Source organism: Neolamprologus brichardi, chromosome 7, assembly GCF_056152115.1.
Source record: "Neolamprologus brichardi isolate AB-2024 chromosome 7, ASM5615211v1, whole genome shotgun sequence".
Lineage (NCBI taxonomy): Eukaryota > Metazoa > Chordata > Actinopteri > Cichliformes > Cichlidae > Neolamprologus > Neolamprologus brichardi.
The window spans coordinates 19,626,840-19,650,643 of NC_142110.1; the positions used below are offsets into that span (position 1 = coordinate 19,626,840).

The window sequence follows — 23,804 nt, forward strand, 5'->3', positions numbered from 1 at the left end:
AGCTATGTAGGCTAGCCTCTCGTGATGTATTTGAAGCTGTAATTTAAACATGGACATCTGCTTACTGTTGATTTCTAAGCTGAAGCAGTTTAATTGCTGTATCATGTTTTTTCTTCTTCTAATAAAATAGTCAATGACTGTGGGGAGCGGGGGGGGCACTTTTGTCAATGTATTTTTAATTTTTATTGTGTGAGATTTGAATTATTTTGGGAGAATGGGTGAGAAAGCTGGCATGTGTAGTAATATAATTAGCGAGTTTAAAAAAAAAAAGAAAAAAAGCACGTTTTTTTTTTCTTTCTTTTTTTAAAGATGCACGAGGAAGTGTGTATGCTATAGATTTGCAGAGTTTTCCGCCACCTCGGGCGGAGTGGGCTATGTAGGAAGCATGTAGGTCAACAGTACTGTTGCTATGAGGAGAGCAGTGACGTGGCTGCTGCTGCCCACAGAGGTGTCCTACAGTACATCTGCTCTGATGCACACAAGCTGGCTTTATGGCTCTCCCCGGACTTCTTTGTTAATAAGAATGCATACCATCATGCTGTATGTGCTTCTCCTGCACATGAACATCTCTCATATATAAAAGCAGGGCATAAACGTGCACTGTGTTCTCCCTGTATTCTGCCTATCATGCTAACTCTGAATGGTGAACCTCTGTGGTGTCCACATACAGTCACACCACATGATCCGGACCCCCCCCTCCCAAAACCCACCCCCCACACACAGTCTGTTGAGCAGCGGTGTCCTCGCGGGTGTCGGTCATGCCTTGCGAGTTAACCTTTGAAATCCTCCCTCAGCTGCCCAGCAGCATCTGGCTCTGCTCTGTAACACATCACCATGAGCCGTCAGGGGTCTCGTGATTGGGGTGTGACCCAGAATGGGTAATGAGCTTTGATTGGCTTGCAGCCTGGGTCGATTAACCCCCACCCCACCACCCTCACCGCACATCCTGAGATGAGAGCGAGCCACTCATTCAGTTGGCTGTCTGACTTGAAGATTGAATTCTGCTTTGACCTTCCAAGAAGACTCCCCATTAAATATTTATGAGTTCACGCTGGATCGTGTGCTATGATAGAGTTATGTTCTTCCTGGGCCACAGTTCTGCCCACTAGCATCTGTGCTGACATTACACAATAAATTCTACGCCGGCTACTCGCTGTAGACACATGTAGGTAGGTTGTAAAGTAGGAGCGCCTTGTGTTTGCAAAAGCCTCTGACTGGTAAATGGAGCACAGTGGAGAGGTGTAGTTATCAGGCCCATGGAGCAGAGGTCCTACAGGCGTTGCATATATTCAAATAACTCCCCCATGTAAGAAATGCAAGTAATCCAGCCTGGAGGGCAAAACCAAACATCATTTATCATATCCTGACTGTAAAGGGAGCCGGTCTATGGATCACTGAGCAACACAGAGGCAGCCTACAGTGTGTCCTTCTCATCCATCTTATGCTAAAGCTCTCATTTGAGCCGGGCTGCAGATAAATCATACTTCAGGCAGCCGAAGCCCTAAAGCAGTAAATTACAGTCCCCTTTGTGGAAAGTCTGCCAGCTCAGATGGGTATCACAGCTGCACAGATGAAGCGGTGCACCGACAGGACGGTCAACTCTCGCGTGTCCTTTGTGTTATCAGATCCCTCTGCATGATTGTAAAAAGGGGGGGGGGGCAAGACTGAGAAAACCAGCGGTTTGTCACGTTTAAGAAGGTGATGGAAGTGTTTGGCACCTTTGCAGACGTGTTCAAAAATAACTGAAATCAACACTGTTTCTGAAAGCTTATCTGTGTTGGTGTGTAGGGGGCTCGCATGATTATTAGATGGATTGTGAACAATGTTTTAAAAAAAAATATTTTTAAGTAATAAATATATAGTTTAATGTATAATGTTGAAGTAATAAACACGGATATTTAGCAAAAACTATCTCCTTTTGCCTTTCATTGACACAAACTGGTTACATTCAGGCCTCTTTGGAAGGCAGCACTTTTTTTCTTTTTTTTCCTAAGGGCTGGGTTAATAAATAAAACTGTTATTTACTACCTTTATCCTCCTCTGAAAGGAGTGTTTCAAGGCCGTGCCCTCGACTGTCCCATGCGGCACTGCAGCGAGGTAACGCATCACCTTCTATTACAGCAGATGAGTATCGCACTCCGAGCCCACTCAGCATCTCCCTCAGATCTGTCCATGGGTGGGGTGGGAGTGCTGTGACCTTGGAAAAAACAAGCCACCCACAGGAATGACTGTGTCATCATTGTCGTCATCCAATCTGGACCACACACGCACACACGTGTGGAGAGTAGGAGTGGAGTGCCAGATCCGAGCTGGCCTGACTGGAGGAGGATGCGGTGCTGGCCTGTGGGGACCAGATGGCCCTCCAGCTCCTGCAGAGGACCCAAGAGTGTGAGATTCCCACGACAGCGCTTAAAAAAATCTTCTGAGCGCATTCCACATGCTTTCATAAAGGTGATCAAGTATGCAATATCTTAATATTGACATGTTGGAAGGATAACATTAATTATAACAGCAATTACAGCTCCATAAACATAATCCTAGGTATTTATTTACTGCAGAATTACCGAGAAACTATAAAGTACAAATTTTACCAATAAATATTGAACATGGAAAAAGAACAAGTTTAAATAACAGCAAAGACCTGGATGACATGGCTGCAGGACCTTGCTTAAAATTCCACACCCGTGTTAAACAGCATTATGCAGCAGTGCCTGTGAAAGGATGTCAGGAACAAATGGTCTTACTGATCACCGTCAGTGATGCAACTCTGATGTCTGAGAACTAAACCAAATCCAATCTCTCCAACTTCCTGTGCACAAGAACACAGTTATTACTAATGCTTCATTTGATACAATCCTCCTTTCATATTCCTGAATGTATATTTAAAGACAGTTGTTTTCTTTTGTTTGTTTGGGGTTATTTTGGCTACATATTGGGGACTTTTGAGTGTCACAGCTGGGGAGTGGGGGAAGAGTGGGTTGGGGTGGGGGCACTATTAACCAATCCAAAAACTAACACACACTTTCACTTTAAACATTTAATTAGTTTAGCCAGGTTTACTTTCCCTCCTGACTCATATTGAATGTTTTATTCTCCTGACATGTTAATTTAATTTACATCCATGGTCTCTCAGGTATTTCAAGTATTCAGTATGACATCACTGGAGAAGGACTCAGCAAAAATGTTGCAGATATTCCTTTTAGCTTCACAGATGTTTGACTTGCATTGACAGAATTTTTGGGTGAAAAAAAAATGGTCCACATTTCGTACCTTTTTTTTGGTCAAGCAATCAAGTACGTGTACGTACGTGTTTTTCAAAAAGTCAAGATTACTAATACCTTCATCCATTTTTGCTTCTGGACTGTCTTGATACAGTTTGTCAGAGCGGTGATGGTCTTATGTGGTGCAGATGCTGTCTCCATTAAAGTCTAAGTTCCAAGAAAAGTTCTTGTTTGATGCAGAATCAGTTATATCCAGTATTCGATCGTATCTGATGAGTCATTTACATCAGCGCTATATCAGGTCACGTTTTTAAAAAAATCTTTTCTTTCATAAAGTTCATCTGATACAGTTACCAAAGAGACAAGGCCACTACTTTTCCCAATACTCTGAGCTGTCTGCCAAGTGCATCCCAGAGCCAGGATCAATCAACACCATTGATTTATTTTTTAAATCACTGAGGCAGCAGAGAATTGTCACAATTGTTGATCAACTACTTTAATAGAGCAGAAAAATGAACTTTTTCACATTAATTTTTTTTATTGTTCCTATGGGGTTCTAAAACAGTACAAATCATGTGTGTTTTGGTTTTGGTAAGATATGCGTGACTTACAGTAAAAGGAAGGGAGAGTTTGTCTGCTGGAAAAGGTTATTTACATTTTTACATTTAAATAAATTTACTCAGTTTCACCATTTTCACCTTCAAAATAAAAATAAAAAAAGTACAATTTGAAAGAAAATATGGAAACCCACTCCTTAACGTAAGAACTGTGTTGACTGCTCAGACACAAGTTTAGCCATGACGGGTCAGATTTATGCATCTGTAACATCAGCGTCGTTACAGGTACCTGTTATTTATACATTTAGATTTTTTTTTTTTTAAATGAGAACAATAAATCTGAGAAAAGGTTCTATGAGGTAAAGCAGGGATGTCAAACTCCTTTTACATCATGGGCCACATGCGGCCCACTTTGATGTTAAGTTGGTCCGAACCAGCGATACTCCTCTCATTCTGTCAGTGTAAAGACATTTGACTACACATTTGATCCCAATTACTATAAGAAAAAGAAGTGCAATTTTTAATTTTTCTACATGATAAAGAACTGTAGCTGTTTGAAATAAGAGAAATCGGTCAGTGCAAATAAATAAATGTGTAAAAATGACAAAAAAAGCTTCTGGTGGCTCATTACCCCCCGCGCTCTTGTAATTACAAAACTGAAGGTTTTTGTTCATTCATAGAAAATGTCTTGTTTTATTTTTATTTTTACTAATTTAAAAAAAAAGTTGAGTGAGAAAACAGGAACCTTTTTGTTTTTATCTTTGTCTCTCTGTTACATTATTACCGGTGTCTTATAATTGGCAATAAGGGAGATCTTCATAAGGGGAAATGCTATGTCCTCTTTCACATATCCCAAAGCCATCCAGTGGGCCAGATTGAGTCTTTGCCAGACCAAAGGCCTTATATTTGATGCCCCTGCTGTAAAGGATGACTACGTAGCTTAATGATGGCACATGCAGCAGGTGAACGACAGCTTAAGGAGGAACATGTCTCAAACATGTTTGTTTTCCTTTGTAGATCTCAACTGATGTTCAAATAAATACAATAGTAAAGAAATAAGGAGCGTGAAATGTATTGGGCCAAAATCTTTTAAGTGTCACTCCACCTGGTAGTGTAGTCTTCATTTAAAAAAAGAATCTCTCCTTAATAGCAAACGCAGTATCGCAATGGTACAAATGAGCAAAAAAATGGCAACTGCAGTATTAGAAGTAACAGCCGAAAGTCAGCAGAAGGAAACCCATTTTTCCCACCCATTTCACTGGGAGATGTGGAAAAGTGAATGGCTGAGTCTGGCTAAGTTAAAAGCGTGCGTGGAACAGAGCTGGAATGATTCATATTTACAACAGTCTTTAGGTTTTTTTTTTTTGGGGGGGGGGGTTAAACACTGTACAGGTGTTCAGCCAAACACACTTAACCAATGTCTTGTGTTTCAGATTATTTACATTTTCACATTATTAAATATTGTGCATTAGTTAGTAACAGCAGTCCTGAGATGTCGTCATCTCATTCGAGAGTCCAGGTTTACAGGGTTTGCCCCCCGAAACACAGCTAAGGATGGCTTCCACGAGAATTAAAAAACAATAATAACAGTAATCATTAACAGCTACTCTTATGATTGTTTCCTTTTCAATATTTAAAAAAAGGGAGAGAGAGAGTTTTCACCCTGATTGAGGATAATCAGGGTGAAACTGAGACAGATCAGTTTTTGATCTGAGCAGAAACAAAAGCACTTTTAAAAGGGGAACAAGGAATGAGGTAAAACTGCACATGTGAAGTTTAAAAGGTCAAGGCAGGGTTGTGTTTCAGCGATGGCTGCGGTTTCGTAGCTTGGCTAGTTCTGCTTGTTTCCATACATGAGGGGAATGATGTAGACAGAGATGTCATCTCCGGAGCCTAATCTGTCGTTGGCTATCCTCCAGCCTCGATCCTTCAACACCCCCCTCGCTCTCATTATGAGGTCTTGAGCTGCCATCGTGTACCTGAGGTAACGAAAGTGAGAAGTAGTTACGGTGTCAGCATCACACGGCGATATTCAATTAGATAATGATCAGAACAGGGAATAATGGCAACGTGCAGCCATTGAATAAATGCCTCTGCCCACAGTCAGATGAAAACAAATAGAAATTAAAAAAGTAAAACCATTGAGGAAATAATGAGGGAATCCTGTTAATGAGCTGTTCTTTGACATCATTATCTGAATGTTTGGAAATTTGCGTAATCGTGAGAAGATAACCACGTTCACCCTCTCCAAACAAGACAGAGGTGAGAGGAAGTTCAGGCCTGTCTGCGACTGCAGCTGTGTGGGATGGGTGAACATGCCTGTGCTGATCGTCAGGGTCGCAGTTTGCCAGGAAACAGCCGACCGATTCAGCCACTTCCTGGTTGGAGAGGACGTCCCACAGTCCGTCAGTTCCCAGCACCAGAACGTCATCGGCTCCATGCTCACACTGTGCTAAAGGGTAAACTCTGACCTGAAGTTAGAAAAAAAAAAGAGAAGCAAGAATTGTAAAACTTTGCTGTTTGTACAAACCTTGTACATCCGTTACATATTTATAGACAGAAAATATTGTATAGATGGTAAATTGTGCATTTTAGCCGTGTTTAACCTGAAAAAGCTGCTGCAACGCACTTTATAATGTGCTGCACGTTCATCTGTTCAACATGCTCACTCTGTAATTAATGGACAACAGTCTTAAGCCTTAGCCATGGCCTCCTAGTGGTTATCTTTAATCTTGAAAGGGTAAACTGCTCCAGATTATATTCTAATACCAGGGTGGTGAATCCGAATTACAGCAATATGAGCATTTAATAATTTCAAGACGAACGGGATGCAACTTCAATACTTCAAAACTAACAGAGCAGAGGATTTGCTCTGTACACAAGGCTCAGAGTATATCCTGGAAGTTCATCTCTGTAACTGATGTCTCAGCTGATACTCTATTACACAACATACTGCCTGTCAGAGGTGGGAAGCAATGAAGCACAGACACTTTATTTCTGTACTCGAGCAAAATTGTTTATTTTTCTGACAACTTTTTACTTTTACTCCCCACATTTTAACACAATTACCTCTGTTTTTTACTCCTTGCATATTCATGTACAGGCATGTTATTTTTTGGTTCATGCATTTTCAAGGAGTCATTGATTGTTTTGTATTCGTCATTGGTGCTTATCGCATAGGATTCACTGCAAATCTTACTGTGCACATGATTCATTACATTATACTCAGGGGTTAATATGTTATAATATGTTAATAAGTTGTGATTGCAGAATACAGCACCTAAGTAAGTATGTATACTCCTGCTTAACTGACAAATGTATGTACTTTTGCCACCCGTCTTGGCTGTTTCATACAGGACATGTAGCTTCGGCACCTCTGCAGGCTGCTCTGAAACCCGCCTCAACCCCAGCGGTTTTTCTTTCTTCCTGTATCTGATTTAATCTGGGTTGTATCTGTTGTCACTGACGCCTCTTCTTTTCTGTGCTGCTACTCTCCCTGCTCCTGGCTTTCAGTGTTACAATGCTTTCCCACAATGCAATACAGAAGGCAAGCAGAGGAGAAGCTGGAAATGGCGTAATAATGAAACATCCGATTAAAGCACACCATCTTATTGGTAAATGGACTGGTTTATCTATAGCACTTTTCTACTTTACTTGAGCACTCAAAGTGCTTCTTGCTTCAAGCCTCATCCACCCGCATTCATACAAGCAATTTTTCTATGCCTAAGTGCTTTCTATGTCTAACATTAACACTCAGAGGGTAACTCAGGATTTACTACCTTGCCCAAGGGTACTTTTTCCATGCAGAGTGGAGGAGTCAGGGATCAAACCACTAACCTTCCGATTACAAGATGACCTGCTCGATCTCCTGAGTATACTATAATGTTTGCTAATGGGTCACTAACCAGTGACTTAAGAAAAAATGGATTACTGAACTGCTCCCCGACTTTTACACAGTCACTGGTATTGTTCAAAGATTTGACAGCTTGGAAACCAAAATTTTCCTCTATCATTAGCGCTACATGCCAAGTCAAGGGATTTCCAATTTCATTGTCGTGCTTCAAGCAATTCTGGACCAGAGTGCTGGACCACCCAACATTTTTATTGACATAAGCTACTGAGATTATAAGAAAAAAAAAAAAAATGGCAGCCACAGAACACAATGTAAACGGTTTTGTGGATTACCTGTACTGTAACAAGTCTCTTAGTGTGGATATCTCTACATGAATCTCTCAAAATATCAGAAGAAACATTACTAGGATGATCTTTCCATTTAATCTCCACTTTCTTAACACATCCGCCTCCATATACTTGTCTAAACAATGTTGATGGTCTCAATCCTTCAAAGATATTCTGAAGCAGGGAAACTCGTGTTACTGTGGCAACTCTGGTGAGGCACAGTCTTTCAAATTACTATGGGCGAACAGAAGCATACTCTGAAACAGCAGGCAAAAATAATACCCAGTGGCCTTGGATGGCTTTTGTTTGGTTGCTTCAAGTAATTCTTTTGCTACTGTGGAGGCGTTGCCTATTCACAGCAGGCACACCAACTTAGGCTACTTTAAAAACAGAACACCACACGCAAGCAGGGAGAGTCACTGTAAGATTAGCAAAATGAGTTCTGTGTGGATCACAAGGCTCCATGTTGTGGGGAACCTTGAGATGAACAGTAAGTCAGGCTTTGAAAGAGAGAAACACAGCGAGACTATCAATCTATGAGGCAGCATTCCAATACCTCAAAGGAGATTTCAATGGCAACAAAGTATGTCAAGAAGAGGGAAGGACCCGATCCTCTGATTTTTACTCAAATACCCAAATTCTATGTCAATATGACTCAAACTGCCAAGGTCAGCCTGTTTTATTAGGCTCTATTTATTTATTTTTTATTCACAACCTGAGAGAAGTCTGTAATTCGAACTTGACAGTGCGCAGGGAAAACATGTCCCCGCAGGACGTTTTCACATTCCCTGCAGGGCACTCTCCTACACATTTCTTTGAACATATAAACTAGTGGATGTCAAAAGAAGTCAATATCAGGGAAAGTTCTTCTTTTTGAATGTTTGTATATCTCCTGTGAGAGGCCGGTGGTCTATCCAAGGTGTACCCTGCCTCTCACCCTATGACTGGGATAGGCTACCCTGAATTAGCTGAAAAACCTGAAGGGTTTATTAAAGCCTAAAAGAGTCTATTGTGGCCCCTTAATGCTCAGGAATACCACGTCTTTCATACAGAAATCATGTTTTTATGCTCCGTCTGGAAAAACCTTGACTTCACTCATCTTATAGGAACATCAAAAAAGGAGGCTGAACTATGACTGAACTTTGAGTGCAATGAATTAAAGATCAAGAGAATGTGCAGGTTTTCATGACTACTGCAATCATGTGCAGTGGATTCCTTCTTGCAATCCACTGCACTGCAGGGACCATCAACGCACACGTTGACCGCACAGTTCACAGTGCCGCCTGTTACTGGCTATCAGCTGTTACCTCTGCGCTCTCGTTATATCAGGCGGCTGAGACAATGAGGGTAATATAAAACTAGAGCCCCTCTAAAACACTGCACTAATGTTAACATACTGCCACTCTTGTTCTGACTTTTCCTTTTATTCCATTTTCTCTCTTCCCCTCCTGACACATGCTCAAATGCAAAGGATTTTAAACCCTAACCCAGACTTTGGCTCCCTTCCCCAGAATAACTTAACATATCTCTCAGATTTTAGTCATTCAGCAGCTACGCAGCAACAAGGCCAAAAAGGAGTAGGCACAGATTTCCTCACTAACAGTCCAAGCGATGTATGTGCCACAAGAGCGCTCTGCTTTCATCATTCTGTATTTTTGTACCCAAACACCCACTGTTTTATAGCAACAACTTTATGTAACCTGACGGAGGATAGATGCTGTGAAGTGACCGATGAAGGTGACTCTTTGAGAAGAGTGAGAAGGTAAAAAACAAGTACATTACAACTGCTAACATCCAGGTTTTTCTTCTTCTGCTTTGTGACAGACGATGTAATCATTGCATTTGATGCAGTCATGTGAAAAAGTGTAACCCACAGAAATTGTTCCTATTAAGGCAGGTTATAAACTCAGTGAATAGCACACAAAATTCATATTTTGTAGACGATTTAGATTTTTTAAGTGGCTTTTAAAATAAGTAGGTACATTTTCAGATTTGTTGCCATAGATTCAAACATCCTAAAGTGTGGTAGATGAATCAAAGATACTGTCTGGCCACAGTAACATTAGACCTGATTGGTGAGACATGGGCAGCTCTGTGGGAGAAAATCCTCATACAAGCTATAAAGGACACTGACAGAAATGTTGTATTTTGGAGGTTGCTACGCTGCCTCAGATACTGGGCACATTGCAGTCATTGATTCAAATATGTATTCCGCACATTATCTAAGAGTGTTAGGAGATCACACAAGGCCATCTGAACAGCAATTTCATTAAAAGAGCACCTCTCTAACTGTTGAGCACAAGGAGGGAGGATCGATAAGGCCTTCAACTTGTGCTGAGGCCAGTGGCCGGGGGAAGCGTTTTAGTTTAGGGAAGAATAGATTCAACTGAATACCAGCTGTTTCAAAAAGAAAACCACCTGTGAAAAAAGAGAGAAACTGAAGATGAAAGAGGATACGATGATGCAAAACAAACCTCAAAAGCCACAAAAGCTTAAGGCATTCAAGTTTGAAGGTTTCACTGTGGCCCCATAGTCCCCGAAACGCACATTATCGGAAACCTTTATATATGTCATACATACAAAACGGCCCAAGAGTTTCAGAGAATTAGTATCCTATAGATAAGAATTGCAGGAGAAAATCCACAGAAAGAACTGAAAGACTGCTGTTTACAAAATGCTTTTGTAATCTGTAATAGTTTGCCAAAGGACGGCCGTGCAGTGTGTGGCCAGTCTTTGCTCTTACTTTGTTATTTTAAAACTAAAAAAGATGGAAACAAAAGTAGTGCGCTCACCGTCTCGGCTATTTTTGCATATTTGCTGTGGTTGTGTTTGTTAATATCATCGTTATCTATAGTCAGTATTTCAACGATTGTCAAATGTTTGGTTGTTCAGATAAGCCATAAAAGCCAACAACCTCCCATGGGATGTACTTATTTTTTCACATGACTGCATATCCTTGAGAGCCTAGAGGGTGGTAGAGCCTGTTCTTGTCAATACTTGGCGAGAGGCCCAAACCCACTGGACAGGTCGAACAGAAAGGACTCTGAATCCTTTTTCCTTCTTTGCTGTAAGGCAAAAATTCTAACAACATGACCAAGGCAGACATAGAGAAGGACACAAAAATGTAAAACTGGAGCGTACCTCTGGGCAGCAGGACAGGAAGGGCTTAATGTAAATGTTGGAGTCGTGCACTTTGAGACTGTGGTCTCCGAGGCCTCTCGTGACCCCGATGGTCGCCAGTACGCGAGCCTGGAAAAGATCAGAGGCATTTAAAGCACAGCCTCCATATGAGTCAAACAAAGCAGCAACAAACTCTACGAAAGGCATTTTCATTTCTGCCCATGACTGATCGTCTTATAATGAGTGAGATGTTATGTAGATGTTATCTAGAAGGCCACAGTGGAAGCCTTTTTAAACTCGGGTCTCCATTTTGAAGCTTGGTCATCATTTCTGCTCTTCATCACAAACTGCAGCGATCGGAGAACCTGACGACACCATGACTGGTGAACAGTTTAGAAACGAGCCAGAGGTTTTGATTATGTGAATCGCTTTGCTTTTAGGAAAATCTTACATCTAAAATCTTGCCTAAACCACCATGTGTAGAGCAGGTCGCACATAAACCAGGAAGATAGATGTCAACAACATCAGCCTGTGGTAATAATTCTACCATTCGTTATAATTTTTCCAAATATTTGGAACATGTGGTTAACATTTGGGTTTGTTTAATTATGTCTGTGGGTTTTAGACTTCAGACACTGACTGCAAAGTATTAAAAACAGCCCTTAGATTTTAAATTATGTTAGTTTGCCCAATTACTTTTGAGCCTCTGAAAATGTGGGATTCTGTATAAATAAGTAAATGTAGCACTTTGGATCAATGCACTGAGAGACAGACAGCCATTAGGCATCTAGAGCCTATTCAGAAAAACTAGTTAAACTAACTACATGTCAGAGAGAACATGCCTCACAGCAACAGATGGTGGGTTCAAACCCAGGACCTTGGTTCTGTGAGGTAACAGTGCTAACCACTGTACCACCGTGCTACGCTCCCCCCCCCTTTTTTTTAAATCCTGCAATTAAAGCTGAAAGTCTGCACTTCAATCACATACTGATTGTTTGATCCTCCCTGAAGCTGATTCATATTGTCTGGAAATCTCTACTGTACAGAGAAAGGACTTTTAGGCACGAGCGCAAGAGGAGCCGAGTAGGACTGAGCTTGGATCAGTATGCAGAACGACGCAGGGAGAGTGTTTTAAAGTGGTGGAAAGGTTCCTCCAGCAGAGAAAGGGGTAAAACATCCTGGGATTAATTGTAGAGTGCCGGGGCCCAGAGGGCTGCGCACCAGGGGCTTTGAAGTGTTCTGGCGTTCCTCTCTCTCACTCTATCTAGCCATCCATCTCCGCTCCTCACTTCAAAGGGAGAGGACACGACGTGGGCACCGGCAGCTGCGCCGGGGTGAGTCTGAATGCGGTTGTGGGCACACAGAATATTGTGGGGGTGACATCTTTCCCCTGCTGTCAGTCAAACTCAAATCTATTTTCTGTATGTACGGAAGTGAAAACTGGGGAAGAGCACGGCGAGAGCATATTCGGGTCTATCACACTGCTCCTTTGACCTTTTCAAGTCAAAGAAAAAGAGCGAAAGGCTTCTACACACCACTGCGTGTACAGTGTAACTGAACGAGGGGGAAACTCTTGACCTTTTGTTCTGTGTCATTTCCCTTTTTTCAGCGTTGACAAGATTTTGTTAGTGCAAGTCAGTGTTTCAGTATTGATATATTCAGTTAACATATGTTACCTTTCATCAGATCCATCTAACACACAACTCAGATAAGACCATCACATTAGACCTTTGACTATTTTTTTTTTCGTTTTTTGTTTTTAAATTGGCTGAAAGACATAATAATAAGTCCTCAGAGAGCTCGTTTGTGCTACATGTTGTGCAGGATTCAAAAAGGCCAGGAATGTCTCTACACAGCGATTTGGGTGATGTGAGGTCGGGTGTACTAATGATGCCCTGGTGAGCTTTGATTACATGCATGGCACATGAGGCTGTGGAAGCACTTCTTACCTTCTTCCCTTCACCGTAGATCAGGGGAAACTTTAGGTCATCTTCCTCTATGGTTTTATATGCCCTGTGCAAAGAATACAGAACACGTTAATGGTTTTTTTTTCTTCCTGTTTATAGCAGGCTGCACACACATGCCCTAGAGCTACTTCACTTCCATACCCCCACCCTCTCTCCTTCCCACAGGCCCTGCTGCTGACACGAGGGGACTGGCACAGAGAGAGAAAAGGCAGAGTTAAAAATTCACACAAACACACAGAGATCCTTAGCTTAATTCTCTCACTTTCTTTTTCCCCCCGTTTCTAACTGATCCTGTGAAGGTATCCCTAGCGACAAAGAAGACGCCTGCACGAGACAGTCTAGGTGCACTGTTGGTTTTCTGCAACTGTCTGTGGCGCCTGCGCGTGTACGCTTCTGAAGGTCTGAAAGTAAAGCAGCTAAAATGATGCAAGAGAATCCACACTTTCCATCCTCCTGTTCTCAGAGCACTCTTTAAACTCCCCACGCGAACTAATGAATAATTTACCATCTTCACACTGGGACCAGACAGAGCTGCGCTGTGAGGAGGAAGACTGTACAATGCTTGCTGTATTCATCACAGATCTAAGAGATACACTTTTCACCTTTACAATTCGGAAAGTCGAAGTGAAGAAACCCAGCACTCTTGCTCGTGGTGCGTGTGCTCCTATTCATCTGCGAGCAGCTGTACTTCACAGGGGCAGCTGTGTAACTTTACTGTACCAGATACATAACAAAACCCAGCCAATTTCCACGAGAGCTGCCAGGTCAGAGTTTTCCATTCAGAACTCGCACCAGGTGCTGTGAATAAAGTTCTGGCTCTTGAGCGAGCGCTGACTTGGTTGAAAATACAATTAGAAACACAGGTTTCTCTTTATTTTAGCCGTCAGATCACAGGGAGCGAGGAAAAGAATATTCAGAATGGTCATAAAAGCGGCCTAATGTGAATCGGGGGATGTTTTTCATGTAGGGATATTTCCTGAAAATAAATGTTTAGTTTGAAAAGCTGCTAAAAAGACAAATGTTTCATTTGTGAATGTGACCCAAGTCTGCCCAGCACACCACAGTCCATGTACTTCAGATTAGCGGGGACCAGGATGGTTTCTACATTACTGCTGGTTTCACTCAGAGAGACCATATGTTTCCACCTTAGGCGAGCGCTACACTGCTGCACTCAGCACTTTTTTTTTTTTTTTACTGTGAAAGCAAGAACTATCACAGAGAACACAGCCCACAAACACAGGAATACAGTCTAGAGCCTCATCTAAGCGAGGAGAGCTGTATTACCAAATAAGAGCCTTCAGAAGGATTTCCTCATCAGTTTCTTAGATCTAAAATAGCAGGACCGGTGATACGAAACTTAAAACCAGTTACCGAGAGAGGGTTCACTGTTTTTGTTAAAAAAAAAGAAAGAAGAAGAGGTGCTACTTCTGCTGTGCCACTTAAAACTTCTTTTGTTTTACCGTTTCACCTTCAAGATTTGTCAAATCTCCTGAAAAAAACAACAAACAACAAACAAAAACTACGACACAGAGACACGCATTCCTGTCATTATTTCAAAGATGTCTTGGATAAATCCCCAGAGCCTGCTGTCAGGGACGGCCTCCCCCTCGAGACGAGTGTTTACAGCGAATCCAGCCTGTCTGACTCGAGATAACAAGAGTGTGACAGAATGAGAAAGATACACATTAATCCTGTTATGATACCTGCTCCTTGCTCTGGGACACTGAGTTCTAAAAACAGCAAAGAAAGTTGCTCAAGTGCCGCGCTGTTTGACCACACTGATGCCGACAGCTTCCCAGCTCAGGGGATGTTAGAGGTGGGCGAATGGAACCAGATATCGACAGTATCAATACTACCGCTGGAATTGGTATTGGTATCAGATCAATTGGGCACGTCTAACCTACAGTAAAGTGCTGTAGAGGCAGGTACATTTACACTCCAGATCTTCAAAAACCCCAAATCAAAATACATGAAATGTAAAGTAAAAATAAAAATCACAGGGATTTATTGGTGAAAATGGGTTCAGAATTGGCAAATTAATGATGATTCATCTCATAAGTCTCTCCTACATGACCTGCCTTTTATTGACCCTGTATTTACTTGGTATTGGTTCAGTATGAAACTTTGCAGTATTGTAAAGCACCGCAGGATGTTTGGTTGCCTGATACATTGCAGCATGTGACTAAAAGGGGGGCGGGCACACCAGGGAAAGATGGCAGAAGGGGTTGTATCATGTTTTCCCTGCAGGTGACTAAAAGGTGGACAGGAGGGAAGAAGGTGGTGTCACCTCCGCCCGCTGCAAAGAGGGGGTGACAGAAAAACATTGGCAGTGCATGCGCTGCGTCATAACTCGCTTACACACTGCTATATATACACACCTGTCAACAGATACTGAGGTGACATTGTAACAGGCCGTGTCAGCACTGGATGAGTCACACAAATTAGTGCAATTGACAGTTGGTTTAAAAAAATTTTTTTTTTTGGTCAACCTTGATAGATTGAGAGGTGCTTTCAAGAGCGAAGCAAGGCCAGAGAAAATGGCAGTGACCCAGCGACTCCTCTAATGCAAGCTGTAGGCATCAGTCATACCAATACAAAGCCATAATGGAAAAAGAAAGAAGGAGCAGATGGAGGGCTGGAAGACAGAGAGATTCCAGGCGGGCGAAATTAATACAGCACTTTGTGAAGTTTTCAGCACTATGGCTGTTTAGACGCATCGCACGCTATAATCAGGGAGATATCTAATCAGCCCCCAAATTCATTCATTCTGCAGCTTGACAACAACCCAAAACATGCATCCACAGTCATGAAGAACCATCTCTAGCAACAAGGAGGCCTGCAACAGATGGTCTGGCCCCCACAGAGCCCCGATCTCAGCGTCTTGGAGTCAGTGTGGGATTACATGAAGAGAGAGAAGCAGATGAGACGAGGTGCGTTTTCCCGAGATGCCTGGAAAAATCTATTTGCCAAGTACCTTGAAAAAAGTGTTTGCCCACAAGAACCCAGTATTGTTTTCAAGGCTGACCATGGTAATTTATTTTTCTTCTTACATACAACACTCTGTAAGAAGAAAAGTATACCTTAAAGACTTTTGAGTGAATGCCACTGATACGACTGTTTGTGCTTCACAGCCATTCACTGTCATTCATCCCTTCCCTCCTTTGTGACCAACACAACATACCAATCACCCTTCCTTCATCTGTTTATCAATCTTTACATCTTACCTCAATCCATTTACTTCTTTTTCTTTTTCCTTACTCCAGCCACCCACCCCTCTTCCCCAACCTCCTTCCCTCCCTCCACCTGCCCGCCTGTGTTACCGCAGCGTCTACATTACGGCGAACACGGCCGACTGCTCAACATCCATCATTCTGGGCAAATAACACAGCCTGCCATGCCGGCCAATGACCACTATTACAGCCTACGATGCCAACGCCAGAACCTCAATCTGGTCCAACTGGCCGAGGGAGGGGAGGTAAAGAAAGCGAGGGAGGGAGACAGAGAGGTGGGCTGCAGGCCTGTATGCCTTCATTAGACTGCAGCCTTGATCACGGATGCCTTTGAGGGAATTGGACGCCAGCGTACGCCTACGCACTCACAGCATGTGGGCACACAGGCTGCACATACACATATACATGCACAGACATCAAGCTGAAGAAAGATAAAAAAAAAAAAAGATCCTCTCTCCCTATACAGCATATAATCTGCACCTATAGACGATGACACAGTTAAGTCAGAGCCGTGCACTTCAGATCAATTAGCTACAGCAGCTGACAGGGTACTAATTTAAGGCCCAGACTTAGTCCGGGTGAAATTGAGCCATAACTGGGTTATGGGTAGAACCTGATTAAAAATACATCACAGGCTGTCTCTGCTGCTCAGACAGTAAGCAGGCAGACTGAGTGAGAGTTTTGGGCCCAATAAGAAGTGCAGCCACTGACTGACCTACATCTGCTTCAACTGAGCAGAGCCATAAAACACCACTTCATGGAGGTGGAGTCAAAAAAATATATACTGCTCAACTCTCGTCAGTCACCCACTTCATCCTCAGTTCACGCTTTCCTTCGATAGGAGTGTCTCTCCTGTAAATGCGTCTGCATAGCAATACGAGTAGTTTTGTAGAAACATTACAAAACATAAAACACACAATAATTAGCTCTGCCAGTCATTGCATGGATTCTGCTTAGTATCTCAGCCAGCTCTGGATAGAATGCTGCCAACGTATGTCGCAGTGCAAGTGACACAAACGGCACTGAAATCCTATTTAAGAGCCCAGAGCATCCTGACTGAGATGCAGAAGTCTGATTAGAATCACATTAAAAAGCAGGCTTTCTAAACTGAAAAGCCTTTTCCACTAGTTTGGGGATTTTTAATAAGGGATCATTCTACATATCAACTTAAATGATCTGTAATTATTAATAATGGATAAAAAAAACCTGTTTTTAAAACTATATTACACACTCTCAGTGTCAGCACAGGTTACCAGTTCAATTTCCTAAAACAGTGAGTCTTTTATAAGAATTAGTCACACCTCAAGTAGAGCATCAATACTTACTGTGGTCCACCACCACAAACCAGATACGTGAATAATAATAATAATAATAATAATAATAATAATAATAATAATAATAATAATAATAATAATAATACACCTGCACCTGCACTTCGAAACAAGCATCTGGTTTTGAGCGTTAGATTTTTCTCATCCCCTCTCTCTTTACATGTGTCTGTGTGTGCTTGCATGCATGAGTCATTAGTTAATAAGAATACAATCATATCCACAAACTTCATAAAAGGCTCTCTGAAGGTCTTTCAAAGATTTTCTTTGGATATTGGCTGCTTTTTAACCCCATCCTTGTACCTGAGCATTTTTGGAAGAATGTTTTTTCCCCTTGTTGAAAAGGAAAACTGACTTATGAATTATTCAAACTTTAAAAGCGGTCAAATCGTTATCAGGATGTAAGGAGGAAGTCAGCTAAGAGGTACAACAGTGAGTGTCTGTAGCCAACTGTAAAACATGGCAGAGGCTCTGTCATGGTTTTTGACTTGTCTAGATTTTGATTCGCAATGCAACACCATTTGGAAAGCATCTGATTGGCTGAATTTATCAGCGTGGCAATGAACCCAAACACACCGTCAATGCTGTAAAATCATACATGAATAGCAAATCTCACTGGCTAGCCTAAGCAGAATGAAGACCTCAATATTATTAATATAAGGAGTGTTGTGTTTGCACGTATTTTTAATAAATCTGTAACCCAATTTCCTTTTTTTTTCATTTATAGAGCTTTGCACTGTTCTATATGTTTAATTTTGTAATCCATCTTGTGTTAAGTTACCTGGGTAAATATGCTAAATTAGCTGTTTAATTGTAAAGGTAGCGATGAAGAACTTACTTTATTTCTGAGTGTTTTTGAATTGCGGTAATGCTAGTTTAATAGATTGTTTTTACTTTTTCCAGCCATGGCAAAAGGTGAAGATTCAGCAGAGATAACTAAAAGCTTTAGTAGTGCTACAAAATTAGATGATCTATCCTTGAACCCATTTCTACATAAAGAAAATGTAAACACAATGTTTATAACCTTCCCTGCCTCCATTTCTCTGGTGCCCTGGTCTCAGCTTTTACTGTTTGTCAGTTCTTAGTTTTTATACATTTTTTTCTATTTCCCTCCTTTTCTCTCCATCTGTACACTTTTTTATTTTTCTCTTTACTTTAGGACACAGAGCAAGGTCTTCGCTTTGCCCACTAACACACAAAAGAAGAAATACGAAGGACAGTTCCTGACCTCTTTATGACAACTCATGACTTGAATGACTTTTTTAAAGTAAAGTTTCTTCTCCCCATTGTGTTAATAATTAATTACTGACCTTACAATCTAAAGTTCCCAAGATGATTGTGGAGTGCTAATGAACTGAATTACTCGGTGAATGGGACACAGATGAATTTCTTTATAGGGTACATTGTACAAAAATCTATGGAATGTAAATAATAGTCTAGGCTGCAGAGATTTCTCTCAGAAGGCTCATAAATGCATTCAACCAGATATGTGGCTAAATAACATTGACAGCATTTCTAACAAATGTGAAGGACTTGAGTGCAGAAAACAAACTGTTATCCTCCCAGGTGGATACTGAACACTGACATACATTCAATCAGTAATTTAGTCCAAAAAAAAAAAGGTATTAGTTAACCCACCATCCTGACATGGTGAAGTCACGATACAGCATCCTCTTCCCCACCTCCTTCCTCTGCACTCTCCTTGGGAATTCCAGATGTGTAAACTCATTCCCTAATAAGTGGGGCTGCATGTAGGCCTGTGATATGAAAAGAGAAAAAAAAACAGAAAGAGAAGAAGATTGACGCGCCCTAGGGATAGGAAAAACAATTCCATAGTCTATTAAGCTGGCACAGAGAGCAGGCCGTGTAAGAGAGACAGAGCTAAGCATAGCTGGTGTCTCAACAGGAGGGGAGGCCAGCTCTGCTAATATCTGACAGCTGTGCTTGCTAGAAAGGAGCTGAGAAAGGTTCTTTCTTACCAAGAACTGCAGTCGCTGCCTCTCTGACTCTGGTGTGAACTCTGCTGACATGGGAATGACTTCCCCAGACCGGATAATGATAACTCTGAGGGAGAGGAGCAGACAAAGCAAAACTCTATTCATCCAGGAAGGGACACAGTTGTTCCTGTAGGCTAAAGGGCACGAGAAGGTGAGCGAGAAACACAGAGACAAAAACAAAGAAGATTCTGCTACAGGGGAAATCACTATTTTTGAACCTCTTTCGAATTTGTTAGTTTTCTCACATACAAATAAACAACATTTTAATGAAGAGGGATGGAATATTAACCAAAAATCCAGACCAAATAAACACGCCACATGAAAGTTCTAAATTAATTTAAAATGTTATTAAGGGAAGTAAGTGTTTGATCCACTACGATCTGCTGCTACAGATTGGTTGTGCGCTTGTGTGCCACACAGATTACAATCAACCAAGCAATTAGAGATACTCCTGATTATAGCTCATTATGTCCACAGACACCTGTCCACAGAATCAGTTTAATTCATTAAAACCTCCCCTCCACTGTGGGCAAGACCAACGAGCTGTTAGACCATTAACAAGAAGCTTCATGTGAAGCTGTTGGTATGATTATTTGGAAAAAAACTATCTCTCTCGGTCTGGAGCTCTTATGTAAGATATCACCTCATTGGGTGAAGATGATCATGAGAAAAGTGGTGGATCAGCCCAAAACTACACGGCAGGAGCTTGTAAATGAGCTGAAGGGAGTTGGACCGCAGTCACCAAAGATGACCCAAAGATTACCATCCCCATAGTCAAGCATAGAGGTGGAAGCATTATGCTTTGTTCGTGTTTTGCTTGGGGATACTTATTTTAGTCAGTGACATACAAATCAATGTGTACTTTTATGCAAAGAGATGTTTTTCTGGATTTTTGGTTGATATTCTGTCTCTCCATTAAAATAAAACCAGCATAAACACCAGAGACTGTTCCTCACATCCAAGCAGCAACCTCACAAACTCAGCAGGGGATCAAATAATCATTTCCCCCCCACTGTATCTTACATATACACTCATTGCATGTGTATCACACCTGCTGTCCCCGGCATTCCCCACATAGAGGTTGCCGAGTAAATAGACGACCACCAGCGCTGTGCAGCCACCTGAGATGTTGTAGACTGCCTTCTCCTTTTCTATCTGTGAATCCTAAAAAAAGACAAAACACGCAGAGACACAGACAGATTACTCTTCTGATGACGAGGACACATAATCCACAACCGATCCTCTGCACACCGTCATATTTCTAATCACCACAGCTTTGAAGAACTGTTTTTCCTCATACAGCTTAAAACTGATACTGAGAAAAATATTGCCTTGATACTTAAATCCTGTCATGATGCCATTATCAATTATAGCACCATAATGAATTCATTTATCAAGAGTGCCACAAGTCAAGGAGCAATAAAAAATAATGGAAACCAAAAAGGACAGATGAGAAAGTTTGGAGGGGCCCACTGATTATTACACCAGCTAATTAGCCCAGATTAATTTGGTGCTAATTAAACCAAAAATGATTTGAAGAAAACCGTGCCGTCAGTTCATTCATTAGATGAATAATTAACCTGTCACTGAATTAATCAAAGCACTAACGTAAATTTGAACCAAGCCGCTCAGACTGCATTTAACCCTTTTTTGTGCTCTCCGTCTGCTGGTCTGCTAGTAACGGCTCCTCTGTTTTTTTTAAATCGCACTACAGAAGCGGAAAGATATTTCAGGGAAACGAGTGACCCCATCAGGCACCTCATTCCCATCCCGGTGTCACTATCAACAACCTGAGTGGGGCCGATAATATTGGCAAACACATTTGCAGCAAGTCCATCCCTAGCACGTTTGTCCCATGAGGGATGTCACCCCTCACTAAAGCGTATCGCCCTCTGCTCTGCCGCCGACGCCCTCCATCTGAATATGACTCTGTAAGCGTGCGAGCATTGCAGTGCGAGCAGTGTGGTTCTTTGACAGGAGTGGAATGCAGCGTGTGCGCACTCTGTGTGCATAACTATGTGTTCGTGTCCAGATGTAAGATGCATTAAGTGTGAATCTGAGTGCGCGTGTGTGTGGGTTGCACTCCAGCAGACACTCCTGGGGGTAGGGGGCTGAAGGAAGGGGTTGGAGGATAGGAGGGGTGAACAAATGTGTCCTTCACCCTGGATGAATTATGAATCCATAGCGAGCTATGCATATTTATCCTTGCTGTATCCAATACCTCTTGCTGCAGGCAACTCTTCAATAATGAAAATGTCTGCATAAACATCTACACCTTTCTCCTGTGCGCCTGAGCCAGGAAGAAACAACTGAGCTTTAAACCAGAAGGCAGACAAAAAAAAGAAAGAGGTAGAGCAGTTCAACGCTCATACATGCTCTTCTCTTTATACCATACTACTATAAATGCTGAAGCACTTTTTGCACTGCTCTGCATCTCTATTGTTTCCTGGAAGGAAGAAAAATACCATCAAGTAATACTGGTAGCTCTGACATCCCTCAGTGTCACATCAGTCGTGCAACATATCAACAAACTAGCCAACATACCAACAATTAAAGGGACATTAAGTGAATTAAAACAAATTTAATCTGACATTCTAACAAGGAGAGTCCAACCAGAATTAAGCAATTGTTTCCCACTTCAAAGTACAGCTAGTATACACAAAAGGTATCGTACGATTCACGCCTATATCGCATCAGACAGTTGAATCTCACCTCAGTGAAACACAACTGGGAAAACATTTCATAAAAAATCTTTTAGCTGTACCAACCCATCAACCAATCAGCCCATCAACCATGTTCGTTGCGGTAGATGACTAACTGGTTCTGCAGGATTTCTTCCCAGTGTCACCAATTGGTTGCACAGGAGGTCCTCTGATTGTTGGGGTTTTATCTATATTATTGTAGGGTCTTTACCTTACAACATAAAGCAGGTTGAGGTCACCGTTGTTGTGATTTGGTGCTATATAAATAAAACTTAATTGAATTTGATATTTATGTATAGTGCGCCCATAAATAATTTGGATGTTGCTGTTTTAAAAAAAATCTTTAAGTTGCTCTAAAAGTCAAAAATAGACACGAGGTACACTCACATTTTGTGTGACTGCATTTTCGAAGACCAAAAGTTTTTTGTGTGTTGTTCTTCCAGTCAGGAAGGCCACAGTACTGCTCAGACCAGCCTTATCATTTAGTGAGTTTACTGAATCAGTGAGAGAGCCCAAAGATATTAGGTCTAAAAGCAGGAAATGAAAAGAAACAACTCAGGACAGTCACAACAGGAAAAGAGGATTAATGTCAGGCAAGAGAGCTCTCATGATCGACAGTGTGGCAGGTAATTAACGGAATTAATCATTTTGAACTAATTAGCGACAGCAGTAACTATCAGTTGATTTTGAATGCAGAAAAATACCTTTGGGTGAAATCTTTTTGCAAATTAGAAAAACACTCCTAGCATCAAACACACACTCACACAGCCACAAGCCTATTTGACAGGTACCTACTGTTCACTACTGCTATACGGCCGTATGAAAAACAATGTTTTCAAATGACTGTATGCAGTCCTGGTGGTGGGACTCAAGTGAATGATATGAGGATATGAGGGATGAGTCAAAACATTTGCACAGTAGACTACTGTGCAAATAAATACTAGTTTTGTGTCTGCATGATAAATATACTGCTACAGTAAGCAGCTTGTTAGCTCAGTACAGGCTATAACTATAAATCAAAATGTTACACTGTCACATGAGAGGTTATGTGCAAAACTATTTTAAAGCTCGGGCCACAACACTTTCAAATAACCTGTGATTATAACTTGTACGCATATTTCTCTCGTTCTGGCTCTTAGGTATTTTTAACTGATGAGCTGGTATTTCAGCCAATTAAGTTAACCTTGGTTTGAGTCTCTCTCTTAAAGCTGCAAAGCTAATAGGCTAGTTTAAAAAGTCAATAAGCATGTTGTAGCTTTTGAAAATGTAGTTGTGTAATGTACAAAGACAATTATTATGGCTAAACTCGATTATACGATGTATACATAGTACGAAGTGTATATATGATATGATCTACAAATAAATTGGACAAAAAAAAGGTGAGTGAGTACTGACATATTTCCTGCCCTGGCTTAAGATACAGCTCAGGTGATACACCCCCGTCTATCAGCTAACACTGGTTTTGATATTTACACAGGGCTTATCAGGAATCAACAGTCCCTC

General features: G+C 41.5%; 1 protein-coding gene across 1 annotated transcript in view; it reads right to left on the minus strand.

Moving 5' to 3' along the window:
• Positions 1-3,739: 3,739 nt before the first annotated feature.
• ppm1h (protein phosphatase, Mg2+/Mn2+ dependent, 1H) overlaps positions 3,740-23,804 on the minus strand; it is a 44,456-nt gene continuing 24,391 nt past the window's right edge. The window contains exons 4-10 of the mRNA XM_006782477.3: positions 20,651-20,763; positions 19,582-19,666; positions 19,241-19,359; positions 13,027-13,090; positions 11,099-11,206; positions 6,098-6,249; positions 3,740-5,757 (exon numbers count right to left, since the gene is read on the minus strand). Of these exons, the coding sequence (XP_006782540.2) occupies positions 5,610-5,757; positions 6,098-6,249; positions 11,099-11,206; positions 13,027-13,090; positions 19,241-19,359; positions 19,582-19,666; positions 20,651-20,763 (789 nt within the window). The 3' untranslated portion in view covers positions 3,740-5,609. The remainder of the gene's footprint in view (positions 5,758-6,097; positions 6,250-11,098; positions 11,207-13,026; positions 13,091-19,240; positions 19,360-19,581; positions 19,667-20,650; positions 20,764-23,804) is intronic.